The following is a 23,366-nucleotide window of genomic DNA, read 5'->3' as shown; positions in this document are numbered from 1 at the left end:
TTTGATGATCTTTGGCTTTTTAAAAATCTCTACAATGGGACTAATAATGTCAGAATAAAGGATGTTGGTCTAGATCATCAGTTTTAGTTACTTTTTTGATTGCTGAGACATAATACCTGACACCCAAAGTTAAAGGAGGAAATGTTTATTTGGTCTACAGTTAGAGAGGTTTCAGGCCATAATTGTCTGACAGGGTAGCATGGCAGAGGGGTGTCACAGAGGAGAAACAGTTCATGGCAAAGCAGGGCAGGCAGAAGGCAACAAGCAGCAGGACCCGCCTTTCCTCTCTCCCTTTTATCCCTTCCAGGCTACCTGCCTTTTGATGTCATACACCCTAGATCAAGCCCCCTCTGAAAAGCCCCACCTGTGAGGCTTTCAGGGACATCTAGATAGATAAGCCATAGCAGTCATGTTAAATGAAATAAGCCAGACTCAAACAGAACAAATATTACATGTTTTCTCTAATATGTGGAATCTTTTTTTGAGGGGCTGAGGTGTATCAGGAATCAGACTCAGGACCTTGTGCTTGCCAGGCAGGTGCTTGTACTGCTGAAATATATCCCTGGCTGGAATCTTAAAGAATAAACGATGGCACAAAAGTGGGAGATTATTATTAGGTAAAAGGAAGGGACTAAGGGGAGGAAGGAGGGGACGTAAAAGGAAAAGTAACCAGGAAAATGAGTATGATCAAAATGTTATGCATGTATAAAATACTACATTGAAGCTCAATATTTTATAAAGTTAATAGACAGTAATAAAAATTTAAAAGGACACTCATGCATTTAAAATCAAAAACAAAAACAATTCTGTCAAATAATTAGCAACTTTTTAAAATGGTGGTTTGTCATCTAGCTGAATGATCTGTTCTTTTTTTTGGCCCTTAAGCTTAAATATTACTAGGAATATATTAGCAAACTTCTATGGAACTTTGCAGTATCAGAGGTGAAGGTTTAAACAAAAATAAAAGTGGAAAAACACTGAATTTTTTTTTATAGAATAAGAAATTGTTTATGTTTTCAGAGGCTGAGAAGTTCAAAATCAAGGCCAGCAGATTCATTCTTTGGTGAAGGCCTGCCTACTGATTCAGGGATAGCTGTCTTTTTGCTGTCCACGTGTGGCGGAAATTAGCAAGTTAGCCCTCTGGGGCCAATGAGGGCACTAGAACTATTCATAAGGACTTTGGTGCCTATTCACCTCCCAAAGGCCCCACTACCCAATGCTTTTAGGTAACTCTGGGGATATCTGGGTAGTTTAAAATGAGAAAATATCTGTCAGTGATGGAGAGACTTACTTCTGGAGAAAGCCAACCAATTAGATCAGTGTCCTTTGGTCCAGAGTTACCTGGTTACCACGTAGCCAGGGATGACAGAACATCTATTAATCTCATTAACATGTTTAGGATGGGGCTGTAATTCATACGTCTCCCAGCCAGGTGGTTCTGAACCACTGGTGATACACGTATGATTCGTAGGGACTGTGTGGGACAGTCCCATCTGCCCCCCACCCCATAGGCCAGTCACACATGTAACCATTGGTGGATCAAGGCAGCAGAAACATGTTAAACTTGCTACCCCCCCTCCCCCCAGGATTAGATCTTAACATATAATTTGAGGAAGGGGGTATACACATGACTGGCTTTGTTCACTAAAGTCCTGTGCAAATACAAGGAACTGTAGTAGAAATAGAGAAGGCAAGGACCAAGGAGAGGGTGTGTGGCTGACCATGAAAATCAATACCCAAGGCATATTTGTGCATACACAGTTTTGCCCTACAGGTTCTGGTTTTGCAGTCATATAGACCTGAGTTCTAGTTCTGGCTTTGCTGTTAACCAGTTACTTTACTTCTTTGAGCCTGAGTTTCCCTTATTAAAGTACCTCCTCACAGACTGTTGTGAGGATTAAATGAGGCAAGATATGTAAAGCCTCTGACAAAACATTAACACTCAGAATTAGAGGCTCTTTTTATTAGGATGCCTCATTGGGATCTCATCTACCCTAAGTGTGTGTTGGGCTTTTAGGCCTTCTCCACTTTTGTAAAACCCCCATTACTTTATGCTTTGAGGCTTGGCTCTAAACAAAGTTTCTGTTTGAAATTTTCAACTGGGAAATACAATTTGTTTTTGCCAAATTTCTTTGGTTCTTAATAGCCTGGAGAAGCCAGCCCATCCTTTTGAGTTGTAAATTGAATTTCAAAGCCTTTGTCCCTGGTGGGTTTTAATTAGCTTAAAGCTCCAGCTTTTATGTAACAATTATTCTCCAGCAGGTAAAGGTGAGTACTTTTACCGGGAAGCAGCCTCAGTTTTTTCTGAGGAAGTAGGTTTTGGGATACTGAGTCCTCTTCCAACTCCTGAGAGGAGGGGGTGGTATGGGGGAACTGTCTCATACTAATCCAAAAGGAAAAATGGAAAATAATTATGCTGGGCTTAGAGGACTTTGAGGTAGTCTTGGCTCTGCTGCTGAGTAGCTGTGACATCCTGACCAGGTCTCTTTCCCATAGTGAAAACATAGAAACTTTGGACTCAACTAAGGTCCTGCTAATGTGACCTTGCAGAAGTCTCTAGAAACATGCCTGGCTTTCTCTCTTCCCTCTTTCCCCATTGTTACTACCAAGAACAATCTTGCCACACACATCTTAGCTCATTACTAAGCCCAAGCCTCTGGAACTGCAGACACCTTGCTGTCATACACGTCTGGTCTGTTCAGGCAGAATTTGGGCCAGGGGAGAAAATAGCCTATCAAATCAAGCAGCTTCTGCTAAATAGGATATCAGTATTTTTTTTAGGGCTCCCATTCCAAAGGAGGAGGAAGAAAAACAACGAATAGGGGAAGGTATTGAGGTGAGGGTAGTGGGTAGTTAGTCTGTGAAGGTGGGTTTTTGGGTCAGAATAGAAAAAGGTGCCTGGGACCTGTAGGTCAGGTCTTCCTCCTGCATCCCCCAACCCTAGTATTCTCACCACTTCCCGAAAGCATGCCAGCTCTTCTAGCAGATACCCTTATCGTGTTCTCCCTAACATATATTAAACACTTTCTCAAGTCTGCCTTCTACGTTATAGGGTAGAGTAAGAGTACAGATGGACACTCTGTACCATATATCTAAATATTTGAAGATGTACACAAAGCTTACAAATACAGGTATTTATAATAACTGGAAGAAACATGCCTACATTTAGAATTCTTACACTCTTGAGGTTTCTATACCTCAACTTGACAATTTAGGGAGATGCAGTATTGGGCCACCTCCTTTTCATTTCCTGTTCCTAACTCCATTTCTCACTTTGTGATGCCTCGTGAACATATGTGTGTAGTCCCTGAAGTTGTCCCATAGCCCCACAGATACGGGCTAGGGCATTTATACAGCAGTGGCGGCGGCGGCGGCATCAGCAGAAAGTAGGTTTTCGGATACCTGTCTTCCAAAGAATTATGTGGGTCTTAAAAAGTGGAGTTGTTACTGGCCACTCAGATCCCTGTATCAGGTCTGTTTGTTGCCCGGTGACCAAACCAAAGGCTGCCAACTCCAAGGAGATGGAGGGCCCTTGTTTCCTATCAAATCACTATCAGGTATAGGCATATGAGTCTTTTATAGTAAGGACCAGAGGGAAGAGGGAATACAATGAGACAATAGACTTTTCTGTGCTTGTTTCATCTCTCCTCGAGCTGGACTTGGTGCCAGCACCTGCATATTCTGTCTGTTCATCTGGGCCTAGAAGAGAGGGAGCCACTTGTCTCTAAGGAAGCAATTCTAACTTCTAAAGTTCCATTACTATGCAGGTTGCAGATTGAGGGTTGCTTAGGTGGGTGCCTAAGAGCATCCTCCAGATAGTCCCTTTTGGTTAGCCTGGTGGATTCCTCACTTCCTAAGTCTTTATTTCTATAGATTAGAAAATAGACCTTCATTGACAGGGCTCTTGTCTGCTTCTCTTTGGTGTCATACAGAATGTACTCTAGTCTGAGGACCCACATCTAGAGTAGGCCCACAAGCGGTGATGTTAATCTTGTAAAGGACCTAACAGTTGGAAAAGTCCCTTTATGTACATTTTCCCAGACCCTGGGTAATGAGATAAAAAGTCTGGGTAGGACTAAACCTGAAAGACAACTCAACAGCAAAAAGCAAGCGCTAGTCCCTTCACAGTGCCAACCGCAGTACTCAGCAAATGCTTCCTGCTCAGTGGTATTAGAGGCCCCGGAAAGAGGTCTGAGGGAACTCAAAACTGTCATGTCCCTGCCAAGGCAGTGGCAGAGCCAGTAGTCATCAGCAGACCTTTGGACCATCATCACTCCCTGTCTTCTGTCTCAGGCCACAGCACAGACCTGATTGGCTCGCTTCAGCCAAATCAGGTAGCATCTGTCCGGCATCAGCTCTGAACAGAACCAGTCATCTATGTTTGTGCAGGAGCCCACAAACTCCTTGAATCGCTTGTCATCCAGGTAGAGAGGGACTTGTCAGAACTGTGAAGAATGGGGAGCCTGAGGATACCAACATGGATTGAGAATTTTCTGCTGCATATGGATAGTGTTAGGTGTTTTTATGGTTTATCTCCTGTGTCTCCTTTACTGCTTTATAAATGTTGATGATTGGAGCTAAAGATAAACTAAATAACAGGTACCTATCCCTTCCAAATCAGTTCCAAAGCTGACCCCAGGCCCTTTATCAGTAGCAGTAATAGTAGTACCCTTCAGTGTTCTTGCTTTAGAATGTTGCATGCCTGACCATCGAGTTTATTGCAAACCCAGCTGTAGAAACTGTCTTCTCTAGAATCCCAGTCCCTGGTATAGCCTATGATTTCCTTGTAAACAGTGCCACCTGCTGATTAGAACATGCCAGTTCATCTGAGATCTCTTTTTCTAATGGGACAAAAGCTAACAGATTTCCTCCAGTTTATCCTTTTTTCCACTGAATTTACAGAAAAGATGTCTTCTCTACCCCCATATTAGGTAAATGGGCTGGTAGGCTGATGAGAGTTTCTCTATATACTGCTTGTGAAATGGCTTTAGATTCAGATTGGAGTTTCAGCAACCCATGCACATGAGCACAGGACTGGAACAAGAAGTACAAATGCCAAAGGCTTAACTTCAGGCCTTTTCTACTAAAGTTGAGTCTCCTCTTCTCTCTAAAGCCTGTAACAGGTGTAACCCCAGGGGTAAGAGGTGGAGGTATCTTTGGGGTAAAAGGTATTGCCACAGTGTAGAATAAAAGCCTAGCTGAAAATTCATCTTTAAGACAAACAGAACAAAATTTTTAATGTGTAAGTATAAAAATGATAATCACTAAAAATAATTTTCAGACAAATAATGACATCTTACTGAGATTTAAATTGGCTTTAGCTCTGGGAAGCAGAGTGGTGAAGCTGAGGGCAATGAGCTTTAGAAACCAACTGACCTGTGTTTGAATATCTGTTACTGGTAAATTAATGATCTTGCTAGAGCCTCAGATTTCTGTAAAAAAAAAAAAAATAATGACAACATTCACTCCTGGGATCTGAGGATTATTCAGTATTATATACCACATTCAGTTAAATGAATGTCGAGACTTACTTAGAGAAGAGTATAACCCTGGGTTCCAAAAAGGTATCCCTTTACTTTTCCACTGTAAATTTTTATTAATAGTATAAATAGTAGCCATGCATGCATCTCACTAGCTACAGGAAGCAGCCTTAGTGTTTACCCACTTGGTTACCACAAAAGGCAAGGTGTGTGCAAAAGTGTCAAACCAGGATTTACACCCAAGTGATGCTCTAACATGTTTTGCATATGTTCACCTGAGCGTCGTGAGGCTGTAACACACCCATACCACTCTAGAATTTGTTTTTTAAGAAGTGTTCTTCTGATTTTTCTGGTAGAAATAGCCCAGTTCAGTAAAGTGGAACATGAAAAACCAGATTTGCAAGGTCAAAAGTGAATCATCAGATTACTCGTGCATGGATGATAAAGATGATCCATTATGGTAAAATACATGTTTTTATAACAGAAGAGAGGTGTGGGTGGATGATGATGATGACAATGACAACAATCAGTGACAGTGATGACAATGACTTTGATACTGGCTATGTGAGCCAGAGTTCTTGTGACAATAAAATAGAGCAAGAATCAACTGATACAGACATAGGGAATACAGACTTCCTTGATACAGATGGGAAAGAAAACAGCAATGTTTGACTAGTCAAAATGTTACAAACAGGATACAACCAAATGGAAGATCCAGTGTTAAAACTAGCTCCAAAAATATAGTGAGGATCTTGGCAGGGTTGAAACACACTAGACAGAGTGCCAGCACTGCTGTTTAGTGTTGGGAATTATAACAGACGAAATGCTACAAGATGCTGTAAAATACACAAAGGCTGAAATACAAGTAAGACATCTATAGGCACTAATAGCCATATTAAAAATGTGTTTATCATAACATTTCACTAGCTGAACTGAAAGCATTTATAGGTCTGCTGTACTTAGCAGGGATTTCTCTGGTAATCGCAGGAATATAAATGACTTATGGAAAAATGATGGGTCAAGGTGTAGCATAAATACTGATACCCTTGCAGATGTGAAGATTTATTATGTTTCAGTTTAGGCTTTTATCCTGGAACTCAGCCATCAGGCCCTTATTTGTATAGTAATACACCAAATGATGTAAACAGATTTATTGCTCCCATCTTCCAAACTAATAAGAATGTGACATTTGACAGTTTAACAGTTTGCAATTGATGTTACATTTGCTAACAGAGTACAAGTTAACCAGCACAGAAACTGTACACAGGAACAAAGCAGAAATTCCAAATGAAATGTTGCAATTTCAAAACAGAGAATTGTGTAGCATGACTTTTGGATTTCAGAAAGATTTACATTGGCCTCATACACAACAAAGAAGAAGCTAGTACTGCTGATGTCAACATTTCATCATGATGGAAATACAGATAGGGAAACCCTGACAAAACAAAAGCCTGAGATGGAAACTTTCTACAACAAAATCAAAGGTGGAGTGGATATTGTTAATGAATTATACAGCAACTGTGATGTCACTTAAAATACAAAGTTGGCCAGTGATTGTGTTTTACTTGACCCTAACCGTGGGACATAAATAGTTTGATAGTTTACAATGAAAATAACAAGACAAAATACCATGGAGAAATTTTCTTAGAAGATTGGGAGTGGAACTCTTGGTCATTTACAGAAGAAGGAAAAACAAAGTGTTTCTGCCCAGGGAACTATGCAAAGAATTGTGGAGCACATTGGTGAACTGAGAGGTGAACAAGCAGGCACAGCATCACAAAAACCTACTGCGACAACAGGAAAACCAAAAGGATGTCAACTGTGCCCTACAAGAAAGGACAGGAAAACAAAACAGATGTGGCAGTATAAGTGATACTTGTGTATGGAACATGCAGTTTTCATATGTGAAGACTGCCTTAGGTGTGACATTTGAAGCAAATACTGTATTTTTTATAGAGTTCTATTGGTATTTTCATTATAGTTCACATAAGTTTTTATTTCTGATGTTATCTCTTAAATTTTTTAAGCAAGTACACAGCTGATGTGAAAATGTTGTCTAAGTACTCATTAGACATTTGATGTTTTATTGATATCCTGTTTCCTTGCTAACCTCACATTATATAGCATAGTATAACAAGGTATGACACAGGATAACATAGTATGACAAAACAGGAAGAGAGGGGACAAGAATGGCCTGCTACATAGGAAAGTTCAACTCAGTGTGCTATCAGTGTAAATGAGACGTGTGTGGAAAGTGCGGTTGTCATATGACTGCCTTGGGTGTGACAGTTGAGGCAAAGATGGTTTCTGTGGTAGACTTTTTGTGTTTACATCATAGCTCACAAAGGTTCTTACTTCTGATGTTATCTCTTAAATTTTATAAGGAAGTACACAGCTGATGTGAAAATGTTGATGTTTATTGGAAACATTCAGTATATATTAAGAATCTAATAATTTATTTTATTGATATTTTATGTTCCTGCTAACTACACGTTGCATAATATAGTAAGAACCTCCCAACAAAACATCAAGACCAGCTACAAAATGGCCAGGAAAACATAACACATGTGCCATCAGTGTAAGCGATACGTGTGTATGGAACATGCTGTTGTCATGTGTGAAGACTGCCTCAGGCATGATCATTGAAGTAAAGATTATTTTTTTTGTAGCATGCTATTGATTATTTCATTGTAGTTCACATAGGAATTTATTTCTGTTCTTTTTTAGACTTTGTACACCAAAAAACCAGTTGATGTTGAAAATTGTGATACTTTACATTATTGTTGTGATTTTTTTTTTTCCTGTTAAGCATTTTTTTTCTTTTTTCTTTTTTTTTTTTTTTAAATCTTTTTAAGACAGGGTCTTGATATGCAGTTCAGGCTGGCCTTGTGCTCACTTTGTAGCCCACGCTGGTCTTGAACTTGCAACAGTCCTCCTGCCTCAGCCTCCTGAGTGCTGTGATTACAGGCTTGTGCTACCATGCCCGGCAGCACTCATTGTTGAATGTAATAAAACTCGTAAAATTAAAATTAATAATTCCTCATAAATATTCTAAAGAATAAATGAGGATTCCACACACCCATGGTTATTAGCTTTTATGACAAAAAAAAATGTGTTATGCTCCACATTAAATACATCTCTTTCAAAATGATGGTACCAGTAACAGTCGTAGCTAGGGCCATGTCTCTATCAGACTAAACAATTTTATTAATACAGTATTGTTCTAGAACAAGCATTACAATACTTGAGTTACCATGTGGCCTCTTTCTTACAGTTTTACATTGAAGGAGCAGAAAGAAAAAATGGGGATCTTCAAGTTTAGATTTTAAATGGGGTAACAGTAGAGGCGAGTATTAAAGATGTGGGCTTAAAAGAATTAAGTAGACAGTCCCATTCACTAGTACTGTGAACTTTGAGTGAGTGTTAGATTCTTCCCATGCACAAATATGTGGATCTAATTATGTAAGTACCAAATGAAGGAACATGCATAAAGCATCTAGCATGAAACAGCAGCAAGTAAGAGGCACCACTTCGTAATTACAACAAGAAAACAAAATGCAGAAACAGGAGCCTGGATGTTGTAGGGGTAGCAATGTGTAGGAAGGCAAAGAGCAATCCCCTTTAGTTAGGATGTGGGTCATAAGCAGCTCTGAGCTTAACCTGGGGACCTAGACTCACAGTGACACTCTGTCCTCAGGTGGCCACCATGTCCTTGAAGATCCAGACAAGCAATGTAACCAACAAGAATGATCCCAAATCTATCAATTCTCGAGTCTTCATTGGAAACCTAAACACAGCTGTGGTGAAGAAATCAGATGTGGAGACCATCTTTTCCAAATATGGCCGTGTGGCCGGCTGTTCTGTGCACAAAGGCTATGCCTTTGTTCAGTACTCCAACGAGCGCCATGCCCGGGCAGCTGTGCTGGGAGAGAACGGACGAGTGCTGGCTGGGCAGACCCTGGGTAAGCTAACCCTCTCTTAAAAAGGTATCTACTAGCATACTGCAAAGTAGCTAGTATCCTTTATTCACTTCTCCTATGAGTCTCCTTTAGCCCTACCACCACTTCCATTCCTCTGAAATATTATAACTGGTTACAGGTTGTATTTAAATTGTAGATTAAGTTGTTACAAAGTCCTAGGAGAGAATTCTAGAAGCTCCTAGAAAATGCTAGTGTCCTGTCCCTGCTTTCTGTTTTTGTTTTGCTTTGTTTTTTTGAGATAGGATCTCATTCTGTAATTCAGGCTAGCTTTGCACTCACTATGTAGCCCAGGCTGGCCTTGAACTTGCAGCGATCCTCCTGCAAAAATACTTCCCTCTGAAGTGCTGGGATTACAGGCGTGTGCCACCACTCCTAGCTTCTCACTGCTTCATAAGCTTTACAGTTCTATTTAAAGTGCAGATTCCCCCCAGAAAGAGGGAACAGAGTAGACTTAGCATAGCCTGTTACCCCAGCCTATAGGTGGCTCAGGTGGGAACCCTTTTTGAGAGCCAGGAGAAAGAGTTAGGAACACAAGAACAAAGCAGGGCAGGTCTCCTTGGCCTTGGTGGTACATTGTGTGGTACACATGTGACCAACCATACACTGGTGGTCTGCCTTTCAGTATGTATGTATTGTTATGTACGTATGTGGAGACATACCTTTGTGTGTTTGTGTTAGAATACACTTGAGTACATAAGAGAAGCATGTATTCATTTGCCAGTGTTTCTTGAGATGATTTCATGTGCTGAGCACTGTTCTGGACACAAAGGTATTTGGTAGGAGATCCATGAGAGTATGTATTGGCCTTCTTGAATGTGTGCAATTAAGTATATAATTTTGGAGTCACAGCCAGGCATGGCGGCACACGCCTATAATCCTAGCACTCGGGACGCTGAGGCAGGAGGATTGTTGCAAGTTGGAGACAAACCTGGACTACAAAGTGAGCTCAAGGCCAGCCTGAACTGCATAGCGAGATCCTGTTCAAAAAGACATGTTTTGGAGCCAAGTCTGAATGTGCTTGAGATACCAGTGCTGTTGGTGTGTATGATTGGGTGTGACAGTGTGTCTGTATGTGTTTCCATGTATCTGATGTATGCATTCTCAAGTATGCTTATGTAATCATGAGCATCATATGTGTGATTGGTTTGGTAGTATATGTGCATGTGTCTTGAGTGTCTAGAATATATAAATAGGCATACCCATGTGATGTCTGGGTATGAGCCTGATTTTTGAAGACTAAATGTGTGAAGGCCTTTGTTTCCCACCACTGTACCATCTCTATGCCATGTAAGTGCGTGAATGGGGTGTGTGTGCGTGATGGAGGTACGTGCACAGGCATACTGCTGCTGTCAGGCCAGCATATTCAGTCTGCTTGTTCATTTCCCACAGACATCAACATGGCTGGAGAGCCCAAGCCCAACAGACCTAAGGGGCTAAAGAGAGCAGCATCTGCCATCTACAGGTGGGGCACTCTGTCTGTCTTTCTGTCTGTCTGTCTTTGTAGGATGGGTTCCTATTTCCACAGAGGGAGTAAATTGCTGGTAGTAACTGTCCTGAGCCTAGAAGTTGGGGAGGCATTTGGAGTTGAGGGCCTATGGAAAGTGGGCTGAGTGGCCACCCCTAAGCTCCAGCCCTCTCCCCTTTGTTTCCCCAGTGGCTACAGCTTTGACTATGATTACTACCGGGACGGCTTCTACGACAGGTGAGCAGGGGAGGGGCGTGCCCAGGCATGAAACAGCCAAGCTGGAAGGGTCCTGAGAGATTGCTGGTGCAGCCCATTAAGTCTTCCAATTGGGAATGGAAGCCCACAACTATTGCCAGGCATTTGCCCAAGGTTGCTCCACAAGTCAGTGACAGAGCTGGAATTAGGGTCCAGTTGCAGGTGCCCAGGCCAGAGTTCCCATCATCACACTATCTTGTCTTCCAGTCTGAGTCTGACTTGCCTCCATTCTGATGAGACACCAGGGGACTGTATACCCAGGGGATACATAAATATAGCCAGCTGGATTGTAAAGTAGTACAGTGCTGGTTGCAGGGAGTTGGAGTCCTCATACTTCTGCTTTTCAGTCTCCTTAGCCCTGTGAGGTGTCCAGCCAGCCTAAAGGGAACCTTAGAGCTCGGCCTCTTACCCTTCTATTTGTAGCCATTCGGAGGTCTGAGTTAGTCCCTGGTGGTGCGTGTCCCACTCTCCATACCCAAGCCTACCCAGACCCCAGCCTTGAAGCTGTGTGCTCCCATGCCAGTGGCACTAACCATATTGTGGAGTATAAGTTGTGGTCAGTACTGGCCCAGTTCTTTCCTCTTCCTTGCTTCTCGTCCCCCCTCTGACTTACCCACCCCAGGCAGTCCAGGAAAAACCACCTTTTTGAGCCTTGAAACTTCTCACCCAGGAGTGGTTTCAGGAGCCATTGTGCTGCAGTTGAAATGCCGTAGCCTGGGAGTCAGAAGATTTAGGTGTTGATTCCAGTTCTGCCACTGAGTGAATTATGTGACTTTAGGCATTCTGTGAAATGGGCTTGCACCAAATCATCCCTCAGGGCTCCTCTAGCTCTGGGATTCTGTGGTTCAGTGATTCTGACCAAGGCCAGAGCCGCCCCCTCCCCTAGGGGGTAGAAGTATAGGGTCCAGGATTGGATCTATTCCCAGAGACTCCATCTCTAGTCATCACCATCCCCAGAGCAGGAACTTCCTGAACAAAGGGGTGCCACAAATGGTGCTTTTCAGTTGCCTGGTGGTAGCATATGGCATGAGGAAGTAGTACCAGAGTGTACCCCTGACCAAGGCTGTGGTTCTCTGTAGAATAGTGGTAGTAGCAGATGTGGGAGAGACATCTGCTAAACCTACTGAGCTTCTATCTGGTCAGCTGAAAAGGAAGCCCTGGAAAGGGCTGAGTGGTAGTGCTGATCCGGCCCAGGCATCTGATTGAGTTCCCCAGCCCTGATGGTCCAAGGCCCTGTCCAGCCTTGGTTTCCATCTTGAAAGTGGAACAAGAAAGGTGTTGAGGTGTCCAGAATAAAGGAAGGAATTAGAGTCTAGCCTCACATATCTGAACTTCTGACTCCAGTTTAAGGACCCTGGAATTTTGCCTGGCACAAATGGTAGTGTGTTTTTAACCAAGTTGTCTTATTGTCTAACCCCAAGCTGACTTGGCACTGAATTTAATAGCCATCTTCATTAGGCAGAAGGGAAAACTGAGTCAGCTCAGGCAGACTCAGGGATTCCCACCTGTACCCAGCCCCACCCCCACCCCCATTTTGGGGATTTGTACTGCTTGGAGATGTGCAAACTCTCACCAGAGGTTGGGGTGGCAGAAGCCAAGTTGTATAATAAGGCAAGTCTGGGTCTGAGAAGGCTCCTTCTGGGGCTGGTCTGTTTGCTCCTCTGTTGACTTGGGACCAATTCCACCTGATGCCTCTCCTGCCAACACCTGGCCAGGCTGGCTGGAAAGGTAGATATAGAGAGAATACCAGCCACCATCAGGGCCCGGAAAGCCTTCACAGGGGCTTTAGGTGCAGGCAGAGGTGTGCAGTGCCTGCCCCTCAGCTCCTCAACTAGCCAGATGTGTAGGGTTGAGCACTGCAGTGCTCCCTGGTGGTCACAGGCCGTACTGCAGCCGCTGGCCTGTTTGCCTTCACAGGCTCTTCGACTATCGAGGTCGCTTGTCGCCCGTGCCCGTGCCCAGGGCAGTTCCTGTGAAACGACCCCGTGTCACAGTCCCTTTGGTCCGTCGTGTCAAAACTACCATACCTGTCAAGCTCTTTGCCCGCTCCACAGGCGTGACCGCTGGCTCAGCCAAGATCAAGTGTGAGTGACTCCGTCTTCTTGGAAAATTTATATTTTTAACATTAGTAAATAATAGAATCACATTTTTTAATATGGGAAAATAGAAAAAAGGAACAAATTTCCCACAGATCTGCTGCTCTAACACAACCAATATTTCGTGTATTTCTGAGAGGAAAAGGCTGACATTCGAGGAGGTGGGGCTTAACGTGAATGTCATGTAGTGCTGTTCCGTGGTGCCAGGTGGTAGAATTACCTTTCCTCTAGTAAGGACAAGGCTAGGACTGCACAGGCCCGCCACCGCACGTTCTTCCTGACGTTCAGGCGCTCAGCAAATCCGACTACACAAGACTGTCCTTTCACACAGTGTAAGATAAATTCCCAACTTCAAACAGAGACGTGTTCTTGCTGAGGTGCACACGGGAGCATATCCCGATCCTGAATTCCTGTTCCTTCTCAGTCCCTTATAGATTGAGAGGTCTGAGAGAAGAATGGCCAGGTTCAGAAGCATGGGCTGCTCACTCTGGGGGTGGTCTCCAGGCCCTGGCCAGGAAAAGAATAAGAATCTGCCTTTCTGATCAACAGAATGGGATTGGAGCTTTGTTAGGTTTAAGCCCCCAGGTGACAGCCCTGTCCTCCCAATTCCTAGTAAAGAGCAGTGAGCTGCAGACCATCAAGACAGAACTGACACAGATCAAGTCCAACATTGACGCTCTGTTGGGCCGCTTGGATCAGATCGCTGAGGAGCAAAAGGCCAACCCAGGTCAGCCTTTGAGGGTCCTCACCCAGCTCAGTGACCAGGGGCACAAGGCAGAGATGGGGTGGGGGTGGAGTTGTCAAAGGCTGGGGTGGGGGTCAGGTGTGGGGTGGGGTCATTGCGGCGGTGGGGGTCAGACGCAGGGGTGGCCTCCAGTCTCAGAGCCCTGCAGATCCCAGCGTACTCGGACTCATGTTGTGGAGACCAGTCTCTGCCAAGGGTGCCGCACAGCTGCTCCAGGCTGAGTTTTAGTCCCTTTTCCTCCCCCTCAATCCTCAAGATGGCAAGAAGAAAGGCGACAACAGCGGTGGCGGTGGTGGTGGCAGTGGCAGTGGTGGTGGCAGTGGCAATAGTGGCGGCAGCAGCAGTGGTGGCGGTGGCAGCGGTGGTGGCAGCACCAGCAGGCCACCCCCACCCGCAGAAGACACACCCGAGGCAGGCACAGCCCAGGAAGAAGCCCAGACTCGAGATGACGGTGATGAGGAGGGGCTGCTGACGCATAGCGAGGAAGAGCTGGTGAGGGCCTGGTCGGCGCGACTAGGCGGGGCTGGGACGAGACTGTGCACTCCAGCGGCAGGGGTGGAAGGAGGGCAGGGGAGGCACTCTGAGCTGGTTGCTTCTCTGTGAGCTCTCTCCTTTCTGCCTCCCAGGGGTTCTAGTCCCGTGGAGTGAGGGGAAAGTGAGCAGGGCACAGTTAGCTATTGCTAACCACTCAGAAATCCCCCGTAAGAACTAAGGCAGGCCTAGGTAACACCCAGGGCCCATTTTGGCTTCTGTTCTCCATGTGGGATGGAAAAGGAGAGAATTAGGCTCCAGGGGAACACACAGTCTGCAAAGTTTCAGAGGGCAGGATTGGGGGATGCCATAGGAAGGGAGTGGGTGTCAGTTGCACGAGAGGATTTTCCAAAGATCAGGCTGTGGTTTTTTTGTTTGTTTCTTTGTTTTGCATTGTTTTGTTTCTTGAGACAGGGTCTTGCTGTGTTTGTAGTTCAGGCTGGCTTTGAACTCACTGTGTACCCCAAGCTGGCCTCAAATGTGCAGCAGTCCTCTTGTCTCAGTGCTGGGCATGGGCTACCACTCCTGCAGGCTGTTTTGTAAAGGAGTGAGCTCCTGTCTGTGTTGCAAGTGCTCAGGCTGAGGCTGCCTAGCATACATTGAGTGAGACAGTGGACCAGACTCTTGAGTCTGTGAGATACCTGCTGTATACTTGCAGCTTGAATACTTCATGAACATTCGCTGAGCACCAGCACAACAGTGTCCATACTTGCTAACTTGGTTAATCTTAGCAGCAGACCTGCACTGCTCAGAGTAGTATTGTTCCTATGTTTCACCCTCTGAAGAAAACTGAGGCCTGGAAGGGTTAAACAGCTTGCTCAGGGCTTTATAGCTAATAAAGCCAGGCCAGTGTTGGAGCCCAAACTTCTTCATTGGGTTTTCATTTGTCCTTTTCATCACTATTGGGCTCTAGCATGTGGACAGATAGGCGCACATGGCCATGCCAATCAAGAAGTCTTCCGCATGTCCAGATCATTTCTTTCTTTGAACCTAGCCTGATATTTCTATCTTATTCTCTTGGGCTTAGTAGTCTCCATACAGTCTCCAGTGAAGACTTACATAGATGCTCCAAAGATAGGGACCCCAGCAGTCTCCAAAGCTTTCAGCCTGCTCTGGTCCACAGAAGTGTGCTGTGTGCCACTTCTACAACACTGTCTTGCCCCTTCTGTCTCCTGGGTGGCCCTTCAGTCACCTCAGGATTTCAAGCCAGCGTTACTGGCTGATTCATAGTCATTTCTCTTATCCTTCCCCTTTCAGACTGGGTCTTCCAGATGTTCTCTGGGCCCCAGGACCTTTCCATATAGATGGCTCAGGGCAGAACTCAGAGCTTGCAGGGAGTGATATGTGGTTTCTGCTTGCTTTCTCCTTCTCAGGAGCACAGCCAGGACACAGATGCGGAGGATGGGGCCTTGCAATAAGCAGGTACGGTGGTCTTGGGGGCAGAGGGAGGGAAGCGGTGAAGTGAAGGTGTGCATTTCCCCTGAAGCAGACCTGGTAAGGCTGCACTGGATCAAGAATGAAGGTCCTTCCACATCCACCCATCATGCCATGTCCCTCTGACAGGAGTTTGACAGGTGGAGGAGCAGGTGCCATAAGCCTGCCCAGCAAGGGTCCTCAGCACACTGTGTGAGCCATGTTACCTGCTCTTCACCCTTAAGGAGGTCCTTGTCTGGGGGCAAAGACACAAACCATTGCAACCCAGTATGAGCAGAAGGACAAGAGAGGGAAGCCCAAGTGAAGGAAGAAATGATATGTAGCCGAACCTGCTCACAGTTGAGGGAGCGGCATTTCACACCAAGGGATTAGCCTTAGCAGAGACGCTGTGCTCTGACAGTCCTGGGAGTGTGGTGAGGCCAAGAGCCTCCTGTGCTGTAGTCCAGCTTTGCATAGTAGGGAAAAGACATTGTCATCAAAGAGTGATGATGACTGTGAAGTGTCCTGTGTGTTAGGCTTAGGGGCTTGGACTTGATCCTGTTGAGAAAAAATGCCCTGTGTGACAGGAGCTACACCTTCTTTATGTAATTTCATCTTCAACTCTGCTGCAAGGGTTGTGCCAGTATTAACAGACATAGAACCTGAGGCCCTGATGGGTGAAGGGATACCATATTTCTCACAGGCTCCTAGGGGAGTAATGGGTGGAGCTTAGATTTGAACCACATAGTATACAGCCTTAAAGCTCACTCTCTGGCCGCTGTCTACCACCTTGCTCTGTTCTAATCTAGAGGAAGGTGGGGTCATACTTAACTCTGCCTACTGTCTGACCCATTCCCTTGGGTTCACGTTCAGAATAAGGTGGGCTTGCTAGAGGAAGGTCTCAGAATTCTAGTGCTCCCAGGGATCTCTTGATACATGACTTACTCATGCTGTTAGGTACTCCATCAGCAAAGGCTTCCAGAACAGTTAAGTTTAGGAAATTCCTCATGCATAGTCTTTTCTCTTGGAACTTCATGACTTGTTTTGCCTGGGAAGCTAAGTTTTACTTCGGAAACTCGTTCGAAGGATGGGTGGGAGGGGCTCAGGTGAGGACATAGAAGGGGGTGGAGGCTCTCCACGGTTGCATAGCCAAAAACATGATCACATTGTAAGGCCAGAGCCATAGTGTAGGTGTATCTGTAGACCTCATTCCACCCTTTCTTCCTTACCCTGGGTCCTTTTCTCTGAGCCTTAGTCTCTTCTTTGTCTCTGTTTCTCAGCCTGACAGGAGCATTGGCCACCAGCAGAAGGGCATCACTGTCCAAGGCCTCATGCCAGGGACCCACCCCCTGGATGCCAACTTGTAGCGGGTACCCGAGGAAAGCTGGCAGCAGGCACTCCTGCCCCCCAATGCATCCCAGGCCAGTGCCACATCTTCTGCAGGTGGAGTTACCAGCTACCCCTTCCCCGTGCACCCTCCCTGTCTGCACTGTCCAGGCCAGAGGACAGAGCACAGGGGGTTCCCCACACTCTGCCTCCCCTCCCCAGGACATTCCTAGGCTTGGGGGTTTTCTATAGGTTTGGAGGGGGGTGGTACAGGATGGGGACCTTGACAATAAAGAGATTGGATCCAGCCTGCTCTGAGATGAGAATGGTTTGTGGTTTTTGGTTTTTGCATGGTGGTATCCCAGCCCTTCTGTCCACCACAGAGCTGCCCTGATGAACCAGTTCTGTCCTGACCTTTACTTGCTGCCCAAGGAACACTATAGAGCAGTGAGGGCAGACCTTCTAGAGTTTTCACTGATAAATAGCCCACTGCATCACAGGTGCCATAGGTTCACCATCACTAATCTAGGGTGTCTAATACTCATCTGTATGGGTCTTAGTTTCCTCAGCTCAAATGATTAAAAAATGGCAAGTAGGACTGCTGCAATGGCAAGTCTGACTGCTGTCAGATATGGTAGCACACATGAGCGTTCCTTGCTAGCTGAAGTGCCAAGGGATTGTGAGCCTTTTGCCATCCAGTAGTAGACTGTAGTTTAATTTCTTCCCTCCGCTTCTCATTAAATGTTCCCATCTAAAATAATACTAGAATCTGCCACTTCGTCTACCTTTTGTCCTTAGGACACCACTTTTTTTTTTTTTTTTTTAATTGAACTTGGTCCTCTCACCAGCTCCTCCCATTTCTCACCACCCATCCACAGTGGTTGCCCTGCCCACCTGCCTCTCTCCCCTCCCCTTTCCTTCTGCCGCCCCGCCCCATTGGTTACACAGAAAAGGGCTATGAAGGAAACAAAAACAGAACAAAAGGTGGATTGATCATTTCAAACTTAATTTCCCTTATTGCTCAGGCTCTCAGCTAGATCAGAATGTGGCCAGAATCTAGGCATTTGTGGTACTCTTGAGTCACCATTATTTGGGGCTTATAAAGATCGCCAAATATCCTGGATTTGATGTAACCACCACTGTCAGGTCACCCACAGAAACTACTGACTGAAACTCACATAATTGTAGCTGCCAGTTGTATAGCATACCTTCCACCAGGGCCTTGAGTCCAGGGTTTGGTGGAGGAATGAGGGCTGGGCATAGGATAATGTGCGGCCCCCCAGGAATAGCAGCTCCCAGCGAAGTCTGTTTTCTCCTGCATTCAGTACAAGGGGGAGAGGCTTTCCTGGGTGTACTACCAAAATTCTTACATAGATTCCATTATCCTGTTTACCCCGGATAATAATCCCTTAGGAATGAATATATTCACCCTCTGTTATAGATTAGGAAATTAAGATTTAGGTTGAATAATTTGTCCAAGCTCATGTATCCTTGGAAGTAGAGGCATGATACACATCCCTACTTCCATCATAAGTGACTCTGTAATGTTGGCCTTGATTTTTTTTTTCCGTCTTTGGTACTAGGACTCAAACTCAGGGTCTCCTGCTTGCCAGCAGGTGCTGCACTGCTGAGCTACATCCCCTGCCCATGGTGCTCTTGATTTCTGTGAGCATCTCCTGGCTCTCCTCCTGTGTACTCCTCAGCATCCTTTCCTGCCTGCCTGCCTGCTGTCCCTGTACCTCTCGACCGCCTTTATAGTGTCTACTCCCTAGATCACTGAACCCCCACGACCTCAGATTTTATCTCCGTTCTTCCCATGAGCCCCAAGGGGATGTATGGTTAGATACCCACCGGATAGCTGCAATGATATCCACAAGGAACTTAGTTGAGCGCTGTGTTGTTCAGCCTGTTTTTCATGAATCCTTATCTTAGAGATCAGCACACAACCCACCCTGTCACCCATGTCAACATTTTCTACTACTCCCTCTCCAGATGTTAATTTGCTCATGGTGTCTTGGCTCTAAGCCATTTTCATCCCACTGCCTTAGATTAGACCTTTCTTATGTCTTGGACTTCTGAAATAACCTCTTACTTGCCCTGCTGCTTACTTCCCATCAGCCTTTGCCCTTTGCTGCCAGAATTCCTCACTACCTATGGAGTAACATCCAGACCGCTGCCTGGGTCTAGCATAGAAGCCATGGCTTCACACTTCTGAAGCTTGTCCTCTAGTCTTAGCCCAGAAGAAGCTAACTGCGCAAAGACTTGTGCCATCTGACTTAAATGAGTCTTTACACTTGTTGTTCCCTGTACCCAGAATGCTTGTGTCATCTTCGAGCCAGCTCACGTACCTTCCGGGCCTGAAGCACAGCTGCCCCGCCTTGTGCTGCTTCTGTCACAGCTCTTACCACATTATATTTACCTCTAGATTAAGCTCCTGGAAGAAATGAACTGCCCTGAACAGCAACAGTCACTTTTGAACATAAGACACAGAGGTAGCACTGCAAAGCGGTTAAGAGCACTCTGGTGCCCAAACGTCTGGACAAACATTTTGGTGCCACGCCGTGCCAGAATGTACTTACATTCTGGTTGCTTTGCCCAAGACTCCCATTTCCTCACGTGTAAACAGAATACTACACCTACTTCAAAGGTTGCCGCGGAGAATAAATTGAGTTAATGCCAAAAAAACAAAAATGGAGCTTTTTGTTGCTGTGTAAGAATGGCCCAGGTTCTCAGCCATAAAGAGGCGTGTCCTAGTACAGTGGTACATATGGGGTTTTAAAAAAAGGTAGATCTTAATTCTCAGAAGCCGAAATTAGTTAAGTCATCTGTTGCCTTTTATGGTGTAATCAGGTTTGGTTAATTTTCACTTGGTATTTTGGCTTTCATTTAAAAGCTAATGAAAATCTATAGCTGATGAATAGTTTTAAAAGATGCCCATTATTGTCAGTGCACATGAAGAATACCCATTAATACTTAACCACTGAGAACAGCTGCTCCTCTTGTGGCTTCAAATAAGCCAACTTTAAATGAAAGTTGAAGATTTTTGTACAAGATTTTTGAGTATCTTATCAGGGGAAGGTTTGAAAAGCCAGGACCCGTGTAGCTACTAGGGCCCCAACAGGAATGTTGAGTCCTTTCTTCCCTCACAAATACCACCATTAACTTAAAACTTGAGACTGTGCTTCTGTTGCTATGGCCAAGGGTAGCAGGGCTTACTGCGTTAACCAAGATAGGCAACTGTTCCCAAAACAGCTTATTGTCACCATGTCTGTCTACAGTTCCCAAGTTTTAGTGTGAAAATCACAATTTGAAAGGGCCAACTGATACCATCTTTTGGAAAAAGGATATGGTGACAGTACCAGCTAGTCTCCTGACTGCTGACCATGGAATTCAACCCTAGAAATCCAGCCTACTAAATAAACCCTTCCACAGAAGGAAATCAATTCTGTATTGAGCAGGCCTGGATAAGTTGGTTTTCCTTTTTATAGATGAGAACATAGGATGATAGGAGAGGGCTGGCCCTCTAGGTTGTTCAAAGGCCACACAGCACTACCAAGCATTATTAGTAAGGGGCCAGTATAATCCTACCTAAACAGACTGAGGCAGAACTGTCGTCAGAGGCCTTGGCAACTTAAGACCGTGTCTCAAAAGTTTAAAAGGGCTAGGGTTTAGCTCAGTGGTTACTGACCTAACAGACTACTCTTGTACAGTCTTGAAGTTACGAAGGATGCATTTTAGAAAAACGGTCTTGACACTAAGAAACTATATAGTGGTAGGGTTGTGGGAATCAGTATTTTAAATAACTTTATTTTCTTCTCAGGTAAACTATGTTGCTACAAATTCTGTATTACTAAATCCAATGTTCTGTTCCGTTGTGAAGTCTGCACTTGACAGGCAAAGGAACTGGACAGGGAAGCCCTGTACAGGGCAGGGGCCTTATGTACCACCTTACATCCTCCCTCCAGGCTGTCCAGCTGACATTTTTTTCCTGTGGAATACTTACGCTCTGAGATGTCTAGCAGGGGAGGGGAGAAGTGGCTGTCTGCATGTTCTCTACTCCTCTTAAGCTCATCTAAGTATTTTACTTACACAACACCTACAACTTTCTAGGCACTGCTTCTCTCAGCATGGGATTCACAATAAATAAAAATCTGTGCTCTTCACACTTTTTATAATGAGGGAGCTGGAGAAACAATGGATTGCACACAGTGGGCAGGGACCTGAAGAAGTGAAGACTGAACCAGGTGGATCCCCCTGGTGAGAAGCAAGGGCTTAAAACAGGGTTTTCTAAAGAGCAGAACTGAGTACGTATTTGTGTGTTAAAAATACACATCAGAATATACAGGCAATTATGGAACCTATTTACCTCTCCTTTTCCCTACCATGAAATCTCTTATTTGTAGTTAGGGATAGTCCTTTTTTTTTTTTTTTTTGAGACAGGGTCTCACTGTGCAATTTAGGCTGGCCTTGAACTCGTGGCAATCCTGCCTCAGCTTCCTGAGTGCTGACATTACAGGTGTGCACCACACCTGGGCCGACACGTTTTTTTTTGGTACTGGGAACTGAGCTCAGGACCTTGCGCTTGCCAGGCAGGCACTCATGCCACTGAGCCGTATCACTGGCCCGACACTTTTTAAGACACTCAACTGAAAATTAGAAGCTGAATTTTCTTCTCACATGCAAAATGTGGCTCTTGATCGAAACCCTCAACTACCTTTACTTTGTCACTTCCTAGCAAGCTGAAGTTGGTGACAGGCAAGTAGAGGTTTCAGAGGTGGACATTACTGCAAGGAACACAGAGCAACCCATCATCTTCAGTCTACAGCTTTCAACCAAATAGCATCTTTACTGGAATACTATAAATGGACGAATCACTCCTGAGTTTGCTTTGAGCATGAGGTTAAAAAAAACGGCCAACATAAGTGCTTTCTGACTCTTTCACTAAAAGGTGAAGTCCCATGCCCTCCTCTAAGGAGTCCCAGTAAGTATAGAAGTGAACAAAACACACATGACATACACACAAAAGCACCAGAGTACTGGTTACACAAGAGGCACTGATCCTTGCTTTATTCACGCAGTAATATCCAACATTGGGAATTGTGTGGGTGTAGATACAAAATAAGGAAAACGGGGTCATAAACAGCAGCTAGGCTCATCATGGCAGTGGTAGCAACTCAGCCAGTATGGGGTCTTCTCAGGAAGACCTACTCAATTGAGGGGAAGTTCCCTTCACCACTTCACAGCCCAAGTACTTGACAACACTGGCCTATATTTTAAAATTAAAGGTCACAGTGATTAAAAACAATGAGGTCAAGACATTCAGGGCTGAGCAACTGCTGCTAGGCCACTTAGTACGAACAATGTGGCACCCAGAAAGGGAGAAGCACTGTGTATGCCTTACCTCAAACGTGTGTAAGCAAGGCAGATCACAGCACAGACCCACAAGACACCCTTCTCCCCTGAGTCCAATGAAGGATACCTTTCCAGCCCAGTCAGGAGCCAGACCTGGAGGCACCAGAAACACCACGAAGTAGTAGCATCTCGGTTTCTCACAGTCACATTCAAAATTACTTTAGTACAGAAAATAGAAAAGCAATTGTGGTAGGCCCTTTCCAATCCAAAACAACACTGGAGAACAAAGCTTCCAGTGTCACCATGTAGACTTTCACAGGAGTCCTGTGTATTATTGCACACCCTATACCACTTCCTTACCAACAGCTGCCAACTAGTGTGCCAGTTACAAGACACAGCAAGAGGCCAGTAAGGAGGAAAACTCCAAGGAGAGAAGGGTACCTAGCACCTTGTATTTCTCTCATGTGCTAACAGCTGGAGGACTTGGAGGAGAGGTAGTAGCAACAATCCTCACATAAGAAAAATCCAATCTACGTAGTCATTCTTACAGATAGTAAAGACAGGCAGTCATGCCTGATCTTACGCTCCAACCACCCTTTCACGGGAAGCCAGGTCCGTTAGCCGTGTGTCTCAGGAGACGCTGAGGAAAAGTGGCCGCCCAAATGAAGTGCTTCCCAGTAATCCAGTTTCTCAGGACAAAGGTACAGTGACCTTGCCAGAGCA

General features: G+C 45.0%; 1 protein-coding gene across 5 annotated transcripts in view; it reads left to right on the top strand.

Moving 5' to 3' along the window:
- The window catches only part of Raly (RALY heterogeneous nuclear ribonucleoprotein), a 91,058-nt gene extending 73,441 nt beyond the window's left edge, over positions 1–17,617 (top strand). For 4 of the 5 annotated variants that reach the window (XM_013514160.1, XM_005384836.2, XM_013514162.1 and 1 more), the window contains 8 exons: positions 9,178–9,442; positions 10,850–10,922; positions 11,115–11,162; positions 13,098–13,264; positions 13,890–14,003; positions 14,278–14,513; positions 15,926–15,974; positions 17,246–17,617. In XM_013514160.1, coding sequence (XP_013369614.1) covers positions 9,187–9,442; positions 10,850–10,922; positions 11,115–11,162; positions 13,098–13,264; positions 13,890–14,003; positions 14,278–14,513; positions 15,926–15,970 — 939 coding nt within the window. In that variant the 5' untranslated portion in view covers positions 9,178–9,186 and the 3' untranslated portion in view covers positions 15,971–15,974; positions 17,246–17,617. The remainder of the gene's footprint in view (positions 1–9,177; positions 9,443–10,849; positions 10,923–11,114; positions 11,163–13,097; positions 13,265–13,889; positions 14,004–14,277; positions 14,514–15,925; positions 15,975–17,245) is intronic. The other variant, XM_005384837.2, reaches the window with a different exon arrangement.
- Positions 17,618–23,366: the final 5,749 nt, after the last annotated feature.

This window comes from Chinchilla lanigera, unplaced genomic scaffold (genome assembly GCF_000276665.1).
Source record: "Chinchilla lanigera isolate Chin_1 unplaced genomic scaffold, ChiLan1.0 scaffold00021, whole genome shotgun sequence".
NCBI classification, from domain to species: Eukaryota; Metazoa; Chordata; class Mammalia; order Rodentia; family Chinchillidae; genus Chinchilla; species Chinchilla lanigera.
Note: the sequence above shows the minus strand (reverse complement) of the source record. Positions and strands in the feature narration are given on the sequence as shown.